Source organism: Euprymna scolopes, chromosome 19 (genome assembly GCF_053919585.1).
Source record: "Euprymna scolopes isolate OS-2025 chromosome 19, ASM5391958v1, whole genome shotgun sequence".
Classification (NCBI taxonomy): domain Eukaryota; kingdom Metazoa; phylum Mollusca; class Cephalopoda; order Sepiida; family Sepiolidae; genus Euprymna; species Euprymna scolopes.
Window position 1 is genome coordinate 131107272 of NC_136500.1, and position 21609 is coordinate 131128880.

Genomic DNA, 21609 nt, shown 5'->3' on the forward strand with positions numbered 1-21609 from the left:
TCAGCTTTTCTTACAAGTAAGAATTGTCGTCTTTTTTGTTTTATTTTTTTTATGTATTTTTAAAGGTTTCTTAAGGGGTTTTTTTAACCCCAGCCTTGAGAAATAAAGGCAATTGATAACTTTTTGTTTTAATAAACTTGGATCATTTTAGTTAAGTATTTTATGTTAAGTAGCGAGAAGCAGAGAGAACACAAAGCCGATATTGAGTTAAGAATATGCCGCAGCTTTATTGCCCGAATCAATGGTGGCTCACGAAGCTAGTCATGTTTTCATATGCACAGTTTCGCAGGAAGTTGTGTTGCAGCTACGTACTTTGTTGTAGCCGCAGCAACGTACTCCATAACATCCCCTCTTCTTCCTCATGTGTGGTGTATTATAGTCGGTGTGTGTGTGTGTGTGTGTGTGTGTGTGTGTGTGTGTGTGTGTGTGTGTGCATGTTAGAGTGTGTAGTCTCTCAATCATGCAGGGGGTTTGATCACCCGCTTCGACCTACAAAGTTGGGTATTATTATACAAACACCGTGACAGCGTTAGGGTTAGGATTAGGGTTAGGGTTTAGGGTTAGGTTTAGGGTTAGGGTTAGGTTTAGGGTTAGGGTTAGGGTTAGGGGTTAGGGTTAGGGTTAGGGGTAGGGTTAATTCGCTGTCACGGTGTTTGTATAGTTTTACCCAAAGTTGTTTCTCACGTGTTGGGGATCGTTGTAGTCAGTAGTCACCTAATCTTCTGTTATGCTTTTTTTTTTCCTTTATATATTTGACATATGACTAAAAACCGTTTTAGAATACTTCGAAAGGCATTAGATAACTGCTAGTCGTCGATGGGACTGTCCGGGCATTTTTGTAGGCCAGAGTATTTTCCTTTTGACTCCTACTTTATTATCGTATTTTTTTTTTTTTAAATATTTCCCTAATTCTGAAAAAAAAAGCATTTTTTTTACAAAAATGTTTAACAAAAACAAAACAAACAGCATGCGAATGGTCGGAAACTCGATTCTTTTCTTGTTTTTGACCCCCCCCCCCAAAAAAAAACTAGTGTAAATTACTAAATATAATTCTAATTTTATTTTATGCAGATCTGTTATTTTACAAATTCTTAGGAAAAAATCACTTGTCCGAACATTATTGTATTTTCTTTAACAAAGATAATATATACATATATATATATATATATATATATATATATATATATATATATATATATATATATATATATATATATATATATATATATATATATATATACATATATATATATATATATATATATATACATATATATATATATATATATATATATATATATATATATATATATATATACATATATATATATATATATATATATATACATATATATATATATATACATATATATATATATATATATATATATATATATATATATATATACATATATATATATATATATACATATATATATATATATATATACATATATATATATATATATACATATATATATATATATATATATACATATATATATATATATATATACATATATATATATATATATATATATACATATATATATATATATACATATATATATATATATATATACATATATATATATATATATATACATATATATATATATATATATATATATATATATATATATATATATATATATATATATATATATATATATATATATATATATATATATATATTTAAATAGCACTCGATAATTTCCCCTGGCAAACACCGGAAGTGGCTTTAAAGAAGTTGCTTCATAATCATCATCAGCAGTAGCAATTAGACGGACATAAAGTAAACGTACATTTTTAGTAAGACCGTCTGCGGGGCAGTCCGAGCTGACTTCCGGTAAAAAAAGAAAAAAAGGTGCAGCACGTGGCCGACCGGAAAATCGCAGCCGCAATGAGATTCTCTATTCACAAGTGAACGGTATTTATTTGTGTGCTTTTGTGGTTATTCCATGTTTACTGTATCACGCGCCATCTCCACAACGTTATGATCAGGCAAGCCACGCCTATACCCCGCATCATCGAACAACCACGTCTTAACAGAGGAGCCGTCTCTAAACCCTGCTCTCGCCTCTAGACGATCCTTACAACCCGACAAGACTTCATTGTGACTATTACGGATGCCGGAAAAGGATTCAAACAACACCTCATCTGATTTGTGGTAAATAAATATATGTTCAACTTACTCAGTTATTGTATTCTTGTTTTTGAAACCATACGTATTTTCTCGCCCACAATAGATAGAATATAACACTGGTGTCAAGCGTGCAGCAAAACAAGGATGGAATATGCCAGCCTTTCTTGATCAGAGATCCTAGAACTCATTAAGCAACAAAAAGCATCAATTCTCCAGACGAAAATCGATATGGAGCTTGCCGATAACCCATGAACACAATTAATCATCGATGAACTGAAAACAGACCTCCATGAACTTTTAGCTAATCTGAAAACTACTGCATTCCACCGGTCACACACATAGCCACAACACTCCACTCGCTGTGAACTTTTACTACGACAGCAGTCACTTCAGCATGCCACAAAATCCATCCGGACCTTTGAACCAACCAGGTAACGATGTCAACCGCTTTATTACTGACCTTAACAAGGCTTACACCATACATGTGTAGCCGGAGTTAAGGGAATATCCTGCGATGGAGAAGGAGTTTGTCAAGCTGGCAAAACAGCTCCTTAACAAAGTCATCTTCCAGCAGATGGATGACTCAAGACAGTCCACATCGTCGTTCGAGGAACTAAAGGCTTACCTCATCTCCACCCACGGTAGCCAAATGACGAGATTTCAGTATCTGAGCAGAGCGGGTACCTTCAGCGCCATGCGGGAGAGAAGCTCACTGATTTTGCAGGCCGACTGGAAAACACAATCTGAGAGGCTACAGTCCACATCATGGCTAAATTCAAGTCGGACAATCAAAATGCTGAGATGTCAGCCGAAATGGCTTTTTCCTTAATGGGAGCCATGCTCATGAGTGAAAAGATCAAAACATGAGCACCCAACATCTACCCAAACCTCGTCAAAACCATGGACAGACACTACACTGCGGGCAATATAGCCAGTGATGCACAATGCTATTTTGAGACAAGCACGATGGTGCAGTAAACTGCAAGCTAAATGCACCGAACGGGATAGACACTGAGATAGGTAGCAGGTGACCGAGAAAAGAGGTGGGGGACGGACGACAGGCATAGAAAAAAAAACAGTTGTAAACAAAAGAGAAAAAATAAAAAGAAAAAAGGCAGATAGGGCCAGAATGGTATGTGCGAGGGATATTTCTTTTGGCCAAGAAAGCTGTAAACGCTAATTGACTATGACAGTCAGTGACATACGTGAGTGGAAGGAAGCGTACCAATGAAATTTCAATTTACAAAGCGATCATTGTTGACTGCCCCCTGGTGCGTGGATGGCCTCTATTGAAAAGATGCGTGGCCTTTGTGGAATTGGATTTGGTTCATTTTTATGATCCCTCAAAGTTAATTGAACGAGACCATTCTGGTTTTAATGGCCCGTCAAATTCTATTAGGCACACGTCGGCTGAGATATTCCACTCGATTGCCAACAGAAGAAGAAGAAACAACCCCTTTTTGGGGCATAGGCCACCTGGTGAAGATTTGAGTGACAGCGGTTCCGGCATCCTGATTGGCCAAAGGGCCGAATGAGAGAAAAAGAAGATTTAGCTCCCGCCCCCACAATATAAGCAGCGAGTTTTGAGAGCAAGACACACAGAGACCGACAGACACCAAGAGACATTCTGCTCCCCTGGGCTCGAACGAGCGAAAAAGACCACCTCATCGATTGACCCTGCCACTTAGTTTTTTAGTTTTCACTGAAAAAGAAATAACTTTGCAGTTAACAAACGGCCAGTCCCTAACTTATTGGCGAAGTACGAAACGACGATTGTAACCTTTTATGAATAACAAGGGATTTTGAATCACAAAACAAAAACAAGTGTCGACTTGTCCTTTTTTAATTTGTTTGGCATGCTTGCAGAAACGCTCGACGAGTCTCTTTCAGGTACTGGCCGCTGACATTCTCATCAGAAGACACTAGGACCAACAATCGGGGAACATTCCGCCACTAGACGACACGTGAGTGACGTAAGTGTCACATTTGATTATGGCATCAAAACGGATATTATCACCGCCGATGAAACCAATGCATTAATGGCAAGCCACCCTACACATTCTGACAAATTGTATAGCCGAATTAAAGCTACAGTTACTAGAGTTGAACAAGCAACTGCACCGAATGCATGGGCACAACCCATCCATTGGCAATAGAAATGATCGGACCGGCCCCTCCTCCAACATGAAGCACAACCGGGCAAGAAAAGGCACTGGCCAACCCGACCAACAGGCAGTGTGCAGAAACTTTTTACAATGTCGTGCATGCTTCATGGGTGACAGGTGTCCGTATTTTCACCCTCCTTGTGCTCAAGCACACATAGCGACCACTGACACCGGTTTACTTGGAACAGATAGTGATCAGAACAGCTGTGAACATAGAACATTCTTCAACGAACTGGATTTTCAGTTGGGACCGAGTGAGATGTGATGACTCGCTCCCAGGTCCTCGACTCCACTTAGCATCATCACACATTTAACCTCCAAATCCAACCTGATCTCTGATTTCCCCTTGCCCAGATCAACCTCTGTGGCAATGGCATTATGTTCTCCGATATGGGCATGTTGGATTCCAGATGCATAGTTTGTATCATCCCCATTTCTCGCTTACCTGAAAATGCGTAAAAGCACGTGTCCAGATCCAACTATACTCATGCAAGAGGATGAACACGGCCAGAAGAAAATCATAGCAGTGGCCTCACACACATTTAACACGAAAGAGCACAACTGGTCAACAACTGAACACGAGGCTTATGCTATAAAATGGGCTATCACCAAATTCGATTACTTTCTGCGTAGCGGTCCATTCGTTGTCCTCAAATATCATCGGTCTCTTACATACTTGAATCAATGTGTATTTAGCAATGCGAAGATATGTTGATGGCAGGAGGAAATCTCATGCTACAAGTTCGTCTTGGAGTATGTGCAAGGTGAGTCGAATGTCTGGGCCGACATGCTCAGTCAGAGGTATAGCCACAACAAGGACAAATTACTGGAAAACCCAACACCTGCAGGGAAGGTTTTCAAACTCTAAGGCTCCAGTCTTAACATCTACGTCCCATCCTGTTGCCTTGGCGAAATCAAGAGCTCCCAACTACTCCCTAAGACACATACACCTAGGAACATCAAGCATCATAAGCAGGTCGTCAATGCATTCCTCGCTTTTCATACCACATCAACCATTCCGGTTGTAGAGATAGCTGAACACCTGGGTATTGCAGCAGAACAAATCTCTGATGACACACTTTCAAAAATCATCAAAGCCCTTCAGTCGGCAACCTCAAGACTGGGTGCTACCCTACTCGACCCCAAAAACCATTGCACTGTGCTGTACAACAAGCACATACACCAATTCTACTTGGAACCTGGTACTTCTGAACTGATGATCAGGGACGCTACAAACACACCAAAATTGGTAGTACGCTACAAACACACCAAAATTGGTAGTACGCTACAAACACACCAAAATTGGTAGTACGCTACAAGCTCTGCGCAAAATATCTCCACCAGGCTCATGACTGTATCAACCACTCTGGGATTACCCGCATGCAGGAACACCCAGCTAGCTACTGGTGGGAATTTAAAGATCGCGACATCAAGGCATATATCCAGTCATGCCAAACCTATGCTAAACGCAAAGGAAACTATGGCATGCACCAAAACTGGCCCACAGGCCATTGCAGGAGAGGAGGAAAGCCATTCGAAGTTGTCTACATAGATTTTGTCTCAAAGGGCAAACGGTACATAGTACCTATTCTAGACAGCTTCAGCCGTCACCTCATGGCCATGCCATGCACCAGAGACCGTGCAATCAATGCAGCTCACAGACTCTATCAGTTCTTTCTTTGTCACCGTGAGATTCCCCACATTGTCTCCTCTGACTGAGGAACCCACTTCACTGGTGAGGTCTACAAGGATTTCTGCAAACTAACCTCACTCACCCAGGGACTTCACTGCCCATGACGACCACAAGGCTCAGGGAACATCGAGAGGCAACACCGGACTTTAAAGAATGCTCTTTACATGATCTGCTAGATAGAAATTTTGAATGGACGGACGTCCTCGAATCCGTAGTATCCTTGATGAATGCCACAGCCAACACAGCCACTGGCACATCCCCGCACTACGTTATCACCGGCCACCAACCACACACCGGTCTACCGAAGATCCCTTGCCAAATAAATGCTTTGCACCGACAGGTGCACCAACGGGTTGCCCTGGCAAACAATGAGGCTGACCAAAAAATGGAAGCCAAACTAAACCGAGGCACCTTCAAAGACCCTATATGGGTTGGCGACAGAGTGCTACTCCACCGACCGAAATCAACAATAGCCCACTTGTCACACGTGCCTTGGATAGGTGATTTTGTAGTCACCAAAACAAACGGTTTGGTGATCCAAGTAAAAATTGAAAATTGTGAAACAGATTGGGTTCACCGTGGACACATCTGCCGGCTCGTACCACAACCAAATAACCTACAACACAGGGATCTACCACTTCCACCTCCACCTCCATCTACACTGAGCAAAATTCCCGATCACCTGTTGATTCGACTCACCACACTTTTGTCAGTGGGATATCACAGCACAAATGACTGCAGTTCCAGAGGTGGAGCGGAAAGTCAAAATCTAACAAAGCGATCAACATAACATTCGTTATGTGCCACCAGACAAAGTAAAAACATGCACACGCAGGCGGGTGACGACAACATGGCAACAGTCTCAAATCATGGTAAGATCTCAGGGGGCTGTTATAAGATGAGATCTTTCCCTGATGTGAGAAACGGAAGTTGTTGTCATCTCGAGTGCAGAGAAAAGGAATTTTTGAACATCTGCGGGGCAGTCTGAGCAGATTTCTAGAAAAGAAAGAAATAATAAATAAAAAAGGTGCAGCACGTGGCCGACCGGAAAATCTCAGCCACAATGAGATTCTCTATTCACAAGTGAACAGTATTTATTTGTGTACTTTTGTGGTTATTCCATATTTACTGTATTATGCGTCATCTCCACAATGTTACGATCAGACAAGCCATGCCTATACCCCGCATCATCGAAACAACCACGTCTTCACAGAGGAGGCGTCTCTAAACCCTGCTCTGGCCTCTAGACGATCCTTTCAACCTGAAAAGACTTTATTGTGACTATTACAGATGCTGAGAAAGGATCCTCATCTGATTTGTGGTAAATAAATATATGTTCAACTTATTCAGTTATCGTATTCTTGTTTTTGCAACCATACGCATTTTCTCGCCCACAATATATAGAATATAACAGGATGAAGCTGCCATGCTAAATTATATCGATTTGGTATAAGATAACCACCTTAGCATTCGTGTTTAGTGGCTACACACATGGCAGTCTGTTTTTTGGGGTTTTTTTTAACACGTGTGAAAAATTAAATTTCACTGCTTATTCATTATTTCCAATTAGATTAATTTTGGAAAAAATATGTCCTTGTAGTCCAACTTCTGACACCATGTTATGGTAAATGTAATAACTAAACAAATAATGTAATCTCCCAGAATAGCAAACAAAGCAATTTTAATGTTCTTTTTTTTATAGATAAAATTAAAAGTAATGTGAAAAAATGTAAAATTAAAACTTTGGGCAATAGTCGCTGGTTGTCCAAACTGCAAAGAGTGTTTATTCTGAAAACCGTTCTTAACATGTGGAGGTTGAAAATAAGAAAATGCCTTTCGGAATAAACACCTCTAACCTTCTCATGTTAAGAACGGCTTATGGAATTAACATCCCCCAACCTTCTCATGTTAAGACCGGTTTTCGGAATAAATACCCTTTGCAGGTTGGGACAGCCAGTGTACATTGATCATCCCCCCCCCCAAAAAAAATGATCTAGTTAGGTCAAAAAGTAACTTAGTTTGCCTTTGGTCACATAGCATTTTAATAAACAAAAGATACCGTAAACAAATCAATTTCATCTTCCTTTCTCTACATAGTTAACAAAAAAAAAAAAAAAAAAAAACCAATGAAAGGGAAAATATAGCAAAAACAATGAAATGAAATAACTAAAAATAAGATAATCTTCCAGAATAGTAAACAAAGAAATTTTGGTTATCCTGACGCTCCGCACTTCTTTATTTACCTTGGAAGTGACGTCAAACAAATCTTATAATACGGATGGCTACAAGTGTAAAAATAATTTGTTTTATTTTTCTTTCATTTTGAGCTCCTTTTTTTCTCCCGTTTGTTTTTGATTTTTACAATTTATACACCAGTTTACAAGTAAAAAATAATTTTTTTTACTTGTATAGTTTTTTTAACAGGTGCTTATGCAGTTTAATTAACCGTTTTAACATAAGTAACGTGCCGACATTAAACAAGCAGAAGAACTGTTTATTATTTTATACCGCTTCCCACCAAATGTAAACAGGTAATTTTAAAGAATTTTCCGATGTTAGAAAGGAAGCTACCCCTCCCCCAAAAGAAAAATCGTGGCCACAAAGTGGGTGATCATTTTACGGTAAATTATTATAGAAACGTGATCCCCCCCCACTTTTTAAAACTAACATTTCTTCATATCTTGGAAACTACTCGTTTGCCGTAATTTTAAACGTTATTTTCGTTTTCAGCCACCCCGAAAACTTTTAAGAGTGGTAATTTTAAAGGAATTTTCGAGGGTGGAGTAATTCTTCATATTTACCTTTTTTTTTAATTGAATTGTTAGGTGAAAGTACAGAATAGTTACAATCCCAATACACCCTCCCTTCCACATGTTAAATAATAGGTTTCTAAATAACAGCGTTAAAAAATAGCTCGGGTCGTAAAGTGCAGGACTGCAGGAGTGCAGGTGCAGGACTGAAGGTAACGCCGGATCGGAAAAAGAGCTCAAAATGAAAATAAAATAAATTCTCCGCTCAAAATAAGAAATGGGAGAGAAAAAAAAAAAAGTTTAACGGGAGAAAAAAGGAGCTCAAAAAGAAAGAAAAATAAAACAAATTATTTTTCAATTGTAGCCATCCGTATTATAAGATTTGTGTGACGTCACTTCCAAGGTAAATAAAGAAGTGCGGAGCGGAGCGTCAGGATAACCGAAATTTTAATGTCCTTTTTTTTTTTTTTTTTTTTTTTTTTTTAGTTAAGAACAAAAGTAGTGTGAAAAAATGTTAGCAAATAAATCAAAACACAAAAAACTTATCTAGTAAGGTAAAAACGTAACTTAACGTGCCTTTGGTGACATTTTTTTTTATTTATTTATTAGTTGTTGTTATCATCAACTTCCGGTAGCGCTCCGCAGAAAATTAGAGAAGTTGACTATAATCGTTGTTTTATTTATTTATTTATTTATTTCCATTAATGAATTGTTAATTAATATTATCGTTCAGTTAAGCCTGGCTTATTTTTTCTTTGTCATTGAACGTTTTTCAATAGTAATCTATATAATACTAAAAGTCTATGGGTCTTGTATGTTTGCAATCAGATTTCCGGTTTTCAACATCCGGTTGCGCATGCGTTAATAGCAACGTCTGCAATCCGTTATTCCAATTCCGGAATTTTTATATCGTTTTTAATACAAACAATTTAATTTAATTTGATCAAATAGTTATTTATATATACAAATAATACATAGATTCATAGATAATTATAATATATATTATAAAATCTATTTATCTATGAATCTATTGATAATATGAAATATTACCCTATACAATTTATGGAAAGAAAACACCTCTCACTTTCCCTCTAATAGATTTCAACACTCCTACTCCCTCTGTTTTCGTTACGTACGCGAGAAATAGTTACGTGTATGTGTGAGAGAGAGAAAAAGGCAGTGATGTAAAACTGGATAGAGTTATCCCCCTTAACTAATGCAGACCTTTTTACTAGAGGGCGTTATTACAAAAATATTTCTTTTTCTTCTTCCCATGTTTTTTAAAGTCGTCTGCTTACATTTCCAAACGGAAAGCTGAATCGGTAAATGCACACATTTCTATTACATTAAATAGTGTTTTCCTTTACACAATGGGTACTGAATGTTTGCTTAAATTAAATGAAAAAGTTACATTTTATTTTCATTTTCTATTTAAAAAGCCATTATTAACATGTGGAGAGTGTTTTTTTTATTATTCTGTACTTTCAACTAACAATTTCATTTAAAAGATGATATATCAAAATTTGAATTTAACTATAATAAGGATTATGATACCTGTTCAGTGCATATTTACCTATAAGTATGACCAACCACTTATAATTCAGTAACTGTAATTTAAAAAAAAATAACAATTATAATAAACAGAACGACTCATAGAAATCTATCTATATTCTTTTTTCATTTTAATATACTTTCATAGAAATGCTTCTGTTATGTAAAAAAAAACTATTTTCTTTATGCCACAAGTGTCACGCTCATACATGAATTCCATAGCTAATATAACGTACTGACCCAACGGGTCACGGGTGGTCTAGTATTACTATTAATAAGTATAAGAAAGGTTATATTTGACATGGTGCCCAGAAAACTCGTACCCGGAAAATTCGTACCCAAAAAGCACCCCCCCCCTTTACTAGGTAAGAAAACTGGTCCCTTATTGAATAAATATCGATTGAAAACACATTTTATTACCGTTTTTGAAGGAGATATTGGTTATCTTTCAGATGCAAGGTTCATTGTTTACTTGCGGTTTTAACGATATAAGATTCCGTTGTACGGAAGACCAAATCGGCCAAAATGTCTATGATGTTTTTATTGGCGCTTTTCTTCGTATTTTTAATAACATTTTTTTGCACCATTTACAAGTTCTTTTTACAAATAATTTTTTTAATACTGTAATAGTAAAATAAAGATACATTTATTAATTATACGGAAAAAGTATCTCGTAATGTTTTCACACGAGATTTTTTTCCTGTTGATTTCTCTTTTTTTTTTAAATATTAAAATTGATTTACTATTTAAAGTGATTTTAAAGCCTTTAACATGACGGAGTTTATAATGAAAACCAAATTACCGTTTAAATTAAAATAATCTTTATTAGAAATTTGTAACAAAATAACAAAATTATAAAACTATTAGATTAAAATTGAGAACTTTTAATTAAACAACGTGAACATTTTATAATGAGTGTTTTCATGAAATGTATTTTTAATAATAAAAAAAATAATAATCTTTATTAGAAATTTGTAACAAAATAACAAAATTGAGAACTTTTAATTAAATAACGAGAACATTTTATGAGTGTTTTCATGAAATGTATTTTTAATAATAAAAAAGTGAACTTTTTTTTACTTAAACTTCATAAAAAAACGTATCCAATATAGAATGTTACTAAAATAATTTTCCTTTATTCGCCGCCGCCAAAGAAATTCCTGCAGATGACTGTTGAAATTTGCACGACTAGTTCCTCGCATCGCTCTGAATTTGGCTTTGCAGATATTCCAGCTATCCTCAATGCGATTTGTGTGAATATTGGTGGGGTCATTCGGATCTGTAAAATTATAGGTGTGATTTACCACATCATGGTTGGGCAGGGTACTATATGCACGCCAACCATCAGTTATTATCCTTGTGCCAGGTCGCACATACTTCTAAAAAAAATATTTGTAAAAAAAACTTGTAAATGGTGCAAAAAAAATGTTATTAAAAAATACGAAGAAAAGCGCCAATAAAAACATCGTAGACATTCAAACAGTATATCAATTTAAATATTTAAATTCAGTAAATAAATTTAAATATTTAAATTATGGCCGATTTGGTCTTCCGTACAACGGAATCTTACATCGTTACAACCGCAAGTAAACAAGGAACCTTGCATCTGAAAGATAACCGAGATATTGTTTTTAAAAGAGACTATGAACCCCCATAATATTTTTAAAAAAATATTTTTAACGCTTGCTTAAAAAAAAGTAAACTTGATCCATGTAGTCAAGATTCGAAAACGAAACCAAATATTTATTTTAAAAATACTCTAGTTTTAACACTTTTTGTGTTATTACGAAACAAAAATAAAGAAATAAAACACTAAAAACAGTAACACGTATTATCAAAGAAAGCAATTATTTTATTTAGAAGAATTAATTCAGTTTAAATAATTCTTGTGTTCCTATTTACAATGCCTCCCCACGGGACAGTTAGACACCATGGTCGTTTTTTAACGTGGAGAAAAGGAACAAAAATAAAAATGGTCTCAGTCGTGAAGGATTTCTCCTCCACTGACAGAGAACAAGAAATTGAAGTGCACTGCACTGCAGAGTGCAGGCAGAGCACTGCAGCAACTGCAGCATCTGAAGAACAGATACTACACTTTGATCTTGTCCCGAATTGTGTTATTGCAAAACAAAAATGAAAACACTGTCTTATGTAATTTTGGTATTGCGCTGAAATAATAACGTTATTATTTCGAAAGCCATTCTTAACATCGGGAGGGGAGGGTATCGTTTAAAAGTCATTTCGGGGCACTGTGCAGTACTGCACTGCAGTACTTAAAAAATATACAAATTTATTTTCTTTTTGAGGTGGGGGAGGCTCGTTTTAAAACTATATCTACCTCAGTATTTTCTTTAATTTTCGGACATTTTTGTTAAAAATTATTTACTAAGTAACGTCGAGTCTGACATTACTTGTTATTTTTTTTTAATTAAATAAACTCTTTAAAATAAGTTTAAACACCAAAAACTTACAAAGCTGGGTATAAAACGAAAACTTAGAAAAATCAATTTAATTTTTTTAAAACAATAAACATGTAAATATATTTTTAAAGGTGCCCGGAAAACTGGCCCCGGGAAAACTCGTCCCGGGAAAACTCGTCTCGGCAAAACCCGTCTCCGGAAAACTCGTCTCCGGAAAGCTCGTCCCCTTTCGCTAGGTAGGAAAACTGGTCCCGTATTGAATAAATATCGATTGAAAACACATTTTATGATCGTTCTTGAAGGAGATATTGTTTTTTAAAATAGACTATAGCCCCCCACCCCCATAATATTAAAAAAAAATATTTTTACTTGTTTAATGTTTTTTTTTTTTTTTAATTAAATGTCCATTTTCTACCTAACTGGCTTAGTTCTTAGTGGTTTCACTTCTTTTAAAGCGTTTATTATGTTCATACAAAGTTAATTACAATTTTTTTTGTTCTTATTTTAACGATGTTTTTTGGAGTCATAAAAACAATAATAAAAAAAAAAAATTAAAAAACAGGGAGCGATTCGATTCTTCGTTACTTTTTTTGTTTTGTTTTTTTAATTATGATAGTTTTTTTTTGTTTTTGTTGTTATGTTTTTGTTTTCTCTCATACCAAATGCACTCATGCATGCGTTATTTAAAATTATAATTTTATCAATTATCAACATTTATTGTCGTCCTGTCAAATTTTGCCAAAAATTAACTAATAAATTAAAAGTGAAATATTTTTTTGGCGCGAGAGATGCCATGTGCTAACAATCTCTCGTTAACTCATTTTTAATTTTTACTTCAAAATTCTAAAATCAATCATTAAGAGAAAAAGTAATCACTAAATAAATTTATTAATCAATTTTATTGAAAACTCCGCTATCGTTTATCAAGAATCTTTTTAATTTCATTTTTTGTTGGTTGTTTTTCGGAGGGAGATATAGTTTTTACCCCCCCCCTTTCTCAAAATTATATTTAAAAAAATATTAAAATTTTCTTTTTAAAACCAAATCTCCCTTAGTAATTTCTTTAATTTTCTATTTTTTAGCGATTATCAAGACCCCTAAGATGTGACCGGACATTATTTCTCGTTCTCACGTAACACTTTTGTTTGTTATCTGTGTTTTTTTTTCTTTACCGAATAAACGATTCCAAAAAAATTAAACAACAGTAAATAAGTAAATTCTTTTTTATATTAATATTAAAAAAAATATGCGGTCTCGTTTATGAACATAATAAATGCTTTAAAAGAAGTGAAACCACTAAGAACTTAGCCAGTTAGGTAGAAAGCGGACACTTAGAAAATCGATTTTATTTAAAAAAAAAACAAAAAAAACATTAAACAAGAAAAAATATTTTTTTTAAATATTATGGGGGGGGGCTATAGTCTATTTTAAAAAACAATATCTCCTTCAAGTCAATACGGGACCAGTTTTCCTACCTAGCGGAAAGGGGACGAGTTTTCCGGGGTCGAGTTTTCCGGACGCGAGTTTTCCCGAGACGAGTTTTCCCGGGACGAGTTTTCCCAAATTCATTTTTAAAAATATTATTGGATGTGCATTATTACCTAAAATTATACAAATTTATTTTCTTTTGGTGGGGGGGGGGGGCTCGTTTTAAAACTATATTTTCCTTAATATTTTCTTTAATTTTCTATTTTTGAGTAATTATCCTCCTAAGACGTGATCCTCTTATGTCGGACATGTTTTGTTCATAAGGAACACTCGACATTACTTTTTTTTTTAACTAAATAAACTCTTTAAAATAAGTTGAAAGACCAAAAACCTTCAAAGCTAGGTAGAAAACTAAAACTTGGAAAAATTAATTTAATTTTTTTTAAAACAACAGTAAATAGGTAAAAATATTTAAAAAAAAAAATATTATGGGATGTGTATTCTCTTTTAAAGACAATATCTTCTTCCAGAACGGTCATAAAATGTGTTTTCAATCGATATTTATTCAATAAGGGACCAGTTTTCCTACCTAGCAAAAGGGGACGAGTTTTCCGGGGTACGAGTTTTCCAGGTACGAGTTTTCCAGGTACGAGTTTTCCGGGTACGAGTTTTCCGGAGACAAGTTTTCCGGAGACAAGTTTTTCGGGGACGAGTTTTCCTAAATTCATTTGCCATATATCTCTTGTTGGCACAAGGATCGAAAAAAATCTAAATGTAAATAAAAACAAAAGATATAATAATTAATTCGGGTTTGTATTACTGTACACATAGATTCGAAAAAGTTGTCAAAAAACAAATATATAACAAATAAATGTTATCAAAGGAAAGATAAGTCATTTTTCTACCTAACTGGATATGTTTTAGTGTTTTTTTTTATTTATTTTATGTAACATGTTTATTCAGCTCGAAAAACATGCAGTGTTTACCGATGTATTGGAAAATTCAAGATGGCGCCTGACTCTCTCTTTAACACGGTAAGTTTGGGAAAAGGTGTTATAAATGAAAAACTAGTCTGAAGAAATTTTATTATCCACTTTGTCCCGTGGAAGTTAATTCTTCTTAAACAATTAATCGTTACTACTAACTCTGAAACTGAAGGAAAAAAATACAAACAAAAGAGAAAAATAGGAGAAATAGAATTTATTAACAAGGATATCTAAAGGAAAGGTTTGTGACCTCTATGGGCTGCCAAAAATGTCCATCTGGCTTACAAGAGTCTTGTAGTAGTAACCAAAACGGGGGAGAGAGAGAGAAGGGAAATAGAAGGAAAGAGAGATAGAGAAGGAGGAAGAAGGGGGGAAAAGGAGGGAATCACTTACTGGAAGCTTCTGGGCGCCCTTTTACGAAAGGAACATTTAGAAAGTTCGTTTTCTTGTGGGTTTTATTTTTTGAGTTTGTGTTGGTTAAAAGTTCCCTTTTTCTTTCTTTTTCCTGGAAATTCGTTTTTCGTAGTCCTTCAGCAAGGTCGAAATTTCTTAAGGCTGAATATTCTGGTTTTTTCGGGTATCTTCGAAAACTTCCCTGCGGCGAATTTTCTGTTCAAAACTTCTATTATCTTTCCTCGATAATAGTATCAGTTTTCAAGTGTCTTAGAAAACTTGGTTCTTCTGTTTAAAACGTCTATTATCTTTTCTCGATAATAGTATTAGTTTTCAAGTGTCTTAGAAAACTAGGTTCTTCTGTTCAAAACTTCTATTATCTTTTCTCGATAATAGTATTAGTTTTCAAGTGTCTTAGAAAACTAGGTTCTTCTGTTCAAAACATCTATTATCTTTTCTCGATAATAGTATTAGTTTTCAAGTGTCTTAGAAAACTAGGTTCTTCTTTTCTACGAATTTAATGTCTCGTCAAGACAGAGTTGTTCAACGCCTTAGTAAATTCCAGGCGTCCCTTTTTATCCGAGACCGACAGTTCGACCGTTCTGGTCTCTTCGAAGCCTTGTTCACAACTGCCTATTTTAACTCAAAATATCACACACGTGCGTCAATTTAGCGCGAAAACGTCTCATCCAATCAACGGGCATAAGGGAGTCAGGTGACATAAAAAAGGGGGAAGCCAGGGAAGGGGGTAGGAAAGGGGTTAAGAAGAAAGGAAGGAAGAACCGAAAAAGGAGAAAGAAAAGGGAAAGAAAGATGGTGAAAGATAATTTCCACACTCTCCCTAAAAAGAAAAAAGACAAAAAGAAAAAATCCTCAAACAACAATCTAATACCAAACGTATTCTGGATTTCTTTCATTTAAAGGTTTAACAGACCTTACAGGCCTAGACTGAAAGTTTTCCCTGTCCCGACTAGTCCCCGAGCTCAGAGAATTGCCCTCTCCATCGTTAGAAGCTTGGTGAGAATGGGTTATGGAAAGTTCTAAAGGACACAAGTTCCTTAAGGAATGTTCCTGAGTGCTGCCATCACTCCTCCTGATTAAAGCTGACCGAACTAAGCTATCCGACCCAGAAGTTAGATTAACCACCCTTCCCAAGGACCAGTAAGGACGAGGCTTCATAGGGTTTTTTATCAAAACGACATCACCCAGCTTAATCATATTTTCAAAATCAGATTGGTAAAGATCCTGCGACAACTCCCTCAGACCCAAGAGATATTGTTCATACCATAGCCTTTTAAAACGATTCAAGAATTCATCTCTACATCCCAGACTCTCAATAAGATCTTCTTTACTAGGGGGGTTATTCAGGAAACAATCTTCTTCTAAGGACAAAAACACAGAGTTTTTATGGAAGGGATGCACAAAGGCATTAGGAGTAATCACCTCCAAGCCAGAGTCATCAGAACAACGATAGGTCAAGGGCCGATCGTTAACAGATCCTTGCACATCTGACAGAACCGTCAAAAGTTGAAAATAACTTAACTTCCTACGTCCTATAACCTTGAAAAGACAACTTTTTACAACTCGAATTAATCTTTCCCACACAGCACCGTACCAAGCAGAATATAAAGGTATCGTTTGGTGTTTGATAAGATGGGCATCAACTGTCCCTCTAAATTCGTCAGACAAATAAACCTGTTTAACAAGGTCACAACCCGCCACAAAGGACTTTGCATTATCCGAATAAATGTGAGAAGGGACCCCATAAAAATTGAAAAATCTCAAAAATGCCAAAACCACAGACTGAGTGGTCATATCAGGCAACAGTTCCAAGTGTATAGCTCGCACACTAAAACAGGTGAAGATTAAAATATACATCTTTTTAGTTTCATCACCTTCATGCACCCACAAATGGCCAGTAAAATCGATCCCGGTGTGCAAGAACGGCTTAACTAAATTAACCCGATGCTTAGGCAAATTTGTAACCTTGGGATATCTAAAGGAAAGAGTGTTATATTTTTTGCAAACGACACAACAAGATATCACCGTTTTAATAGCTTGTCTAGATTTGGGTATCCAAAATCCCAACATTCTGATTTTGCTAAGCGTAGCAGCAATTCCCAGATGCTTACACTTCAAATGACAATCCATGATTATCAAACTTGTAACATGACAAGACTTAGGAAGCAGAATAGGATGAAGGACTGCATCAGAAAAATAAGTAGATTTACCAATTCTACCTCGTGAGCGAATCAATCCTTCATCATCCAAAAATAAATTAAATTTAGAAACCAAAGGGGGGGGGCTTCACCGCCATCAGACTTAGACAAATAATCCTTTTCCTTAGAAAGGAACAGTCCTTGTGTCATTCTGAGCAAGTACAATCTCGCCTTAATACTAGAGTCGAGAACAATACCTCTCATTTTTTATATAAATCGGAATACAGCAATCAAAACTCCAATGAGCTTCTTCAGCGAAGAAAATCTCTCTACTTCAATTATATAACTGCCCTGAAAGACAGGTTCACAACCAGTAACTGTACTGATCAACATCTGGCTAGCCGGATTAAGACAATTCAGGTCATAACTAGGCCAGATCAAGTTATCTCCTCTCAACCATTCAGGCCCGAATAACCAACGAGTAAAAATCATTTTAAATTTGTTCAGGGACATACCCCTCGTGACAAAGTCAGCAGGATTGTCATTAGTCTTCACATACTTAAACTTCACTGTCAAACCTTTATCACTAAGATTTTTTACCATCGCTTTTACATCCTTTAACCGGTTACGAGTGAATTGACATTTCGTATGGACATTGTCAGATAAAACCCAGGACAGTACTACCTGTGCATCTACAGCGATAATCACAGAACTGAGCACTTCCAAAGGGAGTATTTTCACCAGAACAGAAATGTGCTTCATGCATAAATATACCGCTAACAGCTCCAAGGTGGGTAAGGTTCTCTTAACAGAGGGAACAACCCTGGCTTTAACGAATATCAGTCTGGCTTCTCCATGCTGATGTAAATATACCGCGATTCCATAGGCCAGGTTCGAGGCATCACAAAACACTATCAACGTAGCGGAAGAATCGGAAGCCACGGAGTAACGGTCGAATTCAAGCTCCCCGATACGTACCAGATCCTTATACAGCTTCTCCCAGTCAACCATAATGTCGGGTGGGACCGGCTGGTCCCAGGATACTTTCAACTTCCACAATTTATTAAGAAGGATCCTACCCTTAATAGTAACAGGGAGCATTAAGCCAAGGGGGTCAAAAACAGAGGAATTTACAGACAAAATATCCCTCTTAGAGGATACTGATCTTCCTTCAATGCAAGAACTTACTCGCATTTTGTCAGAGGAGGGGTTATACAAATAGCCCAATACCTTCTCAGTGTCAGAACCGTGGGAGGAGAGACTGTTATCCTGCAACATTCGCTTAGCAAGCACTTCATTGTTGCTACAGCAATTCCTCAAGGAAAATCCACTTTCCCCCATGACAGAAACAGCTTCCAAGTACAGCTGCATCAGAACTTCAGCAGAATTATGAGTTTTCACCAGATTGTCCACATAGAAGTGGCCCAAAAGCATCTCCCTGCAAGGACCAGGAGGGTATTTCTCCACATGATATCGAACCATGTAGCTCAGTATGAAAGGACTGGATACAAAGCCAAATATAAGAGTGTTGTATCTAAAGCAGATCAACTCATCACCCAATCTTAAAAAGAAGCAGAATCTATTTTTGTCACATTCGTCATTCAAACGAATCATTAAAAAGGCCTTCCGAATATCGGCCAGTAGAACATACTGGTTCATCCGAAACCGCAAAAGCAAATCCAGCATGTCAGTGCACATATTGACACCAGAATAAGCGCAGTCATTTAAAGAAGGTTTCCCACCGGTTCTCAAAGAACAATTGAAGACCGGTCTAATCTTGGTCGTGCACTGTAAATCCTGTTTTATCACCGGTCGATGAGGAATCCATACATATTTGTTAAAATCGGAAGGAGTAACTACAATCCTTTCAATTATTCCTTCCTTTTCTTGACCTAAGAAGACCTGACAATAATCCTCGTACAACCCCTGTTCCGTCAGCTTCTTCAATACGCGATTCAAAACTGACAAAGACACCTGACGATTAGCAGGCACCGATTTTAATTTTTCTTCATTCCAAGGCAAACTGACATAGTAAGAGTTATCTATGAAGCGAATAGAGGAGCGAAAGGACTCAATCATATTCTTATCGAAATCACTGAATTCCTCCTCAACAATACCTATGGTTTCCAAACTAAACATTTTTTCCACAGTCCTCTCAACAGAAGACTCCTCAAAACAACTGAACGGATCAGTATACACAGACTTGGGGTTCAACGCAAAATATACATGAGTGAGGTCGCACACAGAGTGTTCCTTGACGACTTGAGCATAATTCAATTCCAACCCCTTTTCCAGGTCTTTGGGAGGAGGAGACCCAAAATCCGCCAGATCACCAAACAAAACCATTCCTTGGGGAAATTCCCACACAAGGCCCTCTCTAAACTCCTTTAAATTCATAGGTCCCAAAAACCTAAGCACGTCCACATCCAGTAAGCCATATACAGGCAAAGTGTCACCTCTCAACTCCGAGAAATTAGCAGCCAATTTGACCTGATGTTTCTTAAGGTCTTCTACCACAGAATTCAATCCGTGAACACGAAAAGAAAGGTCCATATCATCATCCACCAAGAACAACACAGAATGGCATGAATTTGGAAACCTCACTTGAAGATTAACTTCCTTCAAGTGTTTAACTTCTTTTCCCAAAAAGGTCTTAATCAGAAACTTACGATCTCTCATGGGAGTATTAATATCAGAAAAGGCATCCAACATTTTTCCAGACAAATAGGATCGCTCACTACCAGTGTCGATAAGGCAGTTGAAAGATACACTTTCACCAGATCCATTGTCGACGGCAACCTCAACAACAGGCAGTAACGAAGAGCTATTCAAGTGCCAACAAGCATTAGAAGCAGTAGATTCACCCCCCAACAGAAGGACACAGCACTCTACAGTGACCCTTCTTATTACATAGCCAGCACATTCCATACTCCTTACCCTTGCAAATACATGACTTTTCTGCATGAGAAGGGCTCGAGCACTTGCTACATAAGCCAATCTCCTTACACCTCCTCAACCGGGCAGCATGAGAAGGAAAAAAACTTGCAGGAATAACCGTTATGGTTATTGGTTCTACAAAAATTACACTTAAATCCAATCTTAATAGACTGGATATGAAAATTTTCCAGTGTGGAAGGTTTTTTAGCATCTGGAGAGCCCATGAACCTAGGGGAAAATGTTTTCTTAGGAATACTAGCCACCTTCCGAGGATATGTTTCCTTATTTTTACAAAACTCAATCGTTCGAAATATTTCCGAACTGTTGTCTAGTATGTCTTCCAGGGTAGGGTAATTATTTCCTATTTTATGTATCAACTCAGACCTAAAAAGAGTGGGCAGCTTACTAAAAACAATATGACTTAATAGCTTGTTTCCGGGAGAGTTCATCTCCAAGAAATTTAAACTGAAAGAACTATTTAATTCGTGAACCTGAGCCTTAACAGAATTCAAGAACTTCTTTGCTACTAAGTTGTTGCTTAACTTCTCTATACCCAATATATGGGGAAAAACAGAATCCACAATGTTGTCCTTATCTAGAAATTCCGACGCGAGAATGTCGATGGCTATGCGATAGTTTTCCTCAGATATAGAGAGGAGCCGCACCAGTTGAAAGGCGTAGCCAGACAAATGGTTTTTCAACACAGCTAACCTCAGGGCGTCATTTTCTAAGTCCACTAGGCTATTTTCGAATTCCCGCTGAAAATTAAGGAAGGCTAATATATCGTTTTCTAAATCCTTTTCACTAAACTTGGGACATTCAATTTTAGGCGTCATCCCCAGACGTTTTTCCTTAATAAGAGAGACTTTGTGATTTGCACTATCCCTTACTTCTACCGAAGGCTTGAGTCTAGACAATTTTTCCAACACCTTCACTCGATGGAGAGCGCAATCCCTATTAAATACCTTAATCTCCTCATCT

At 36.6% G+C, this 21609-nt stretch overlaps 2 protein-coding genes across 2 annotated transcripts; both read right to left on the reverse strand.

Moving 5' to 3' along the window:
• Positions 1–6940: 6940 nt before the first annotated feature.
• Positions 6941–17683, reverse strand: LOC145240365 (uncharacterized). The gene is made up of 2 exons (XM_080103945.1): positions 16472–17683; positions 6941–7000 (listed from the first exon to the last, which is right to left on the reverse strand). The coding sequence occupies exons 1-2, from the start codon at positions 17681–17683 to the stop codon at positions 6941–6943; spliced, it is 1272 nt and encodes a 423-aa protein (XP_079960071.1).
• A 275-nt stretch (positions 17684–17958) lies between these two features.
• On the reverse strand, positions 17959–20619 carry LOC145240367 (uncharacterized). Its single transcript, XM_080103946.1, has one exon. It carries the CDS (start codon positions 20617–20619, stop codon positions 17959–17961), a length of 2661 nt encoding a protein of 886 aa, XP_079960072.1.
• Between the last annotated feature and the right edge of the window lie 990 nt (positions 20620–21609).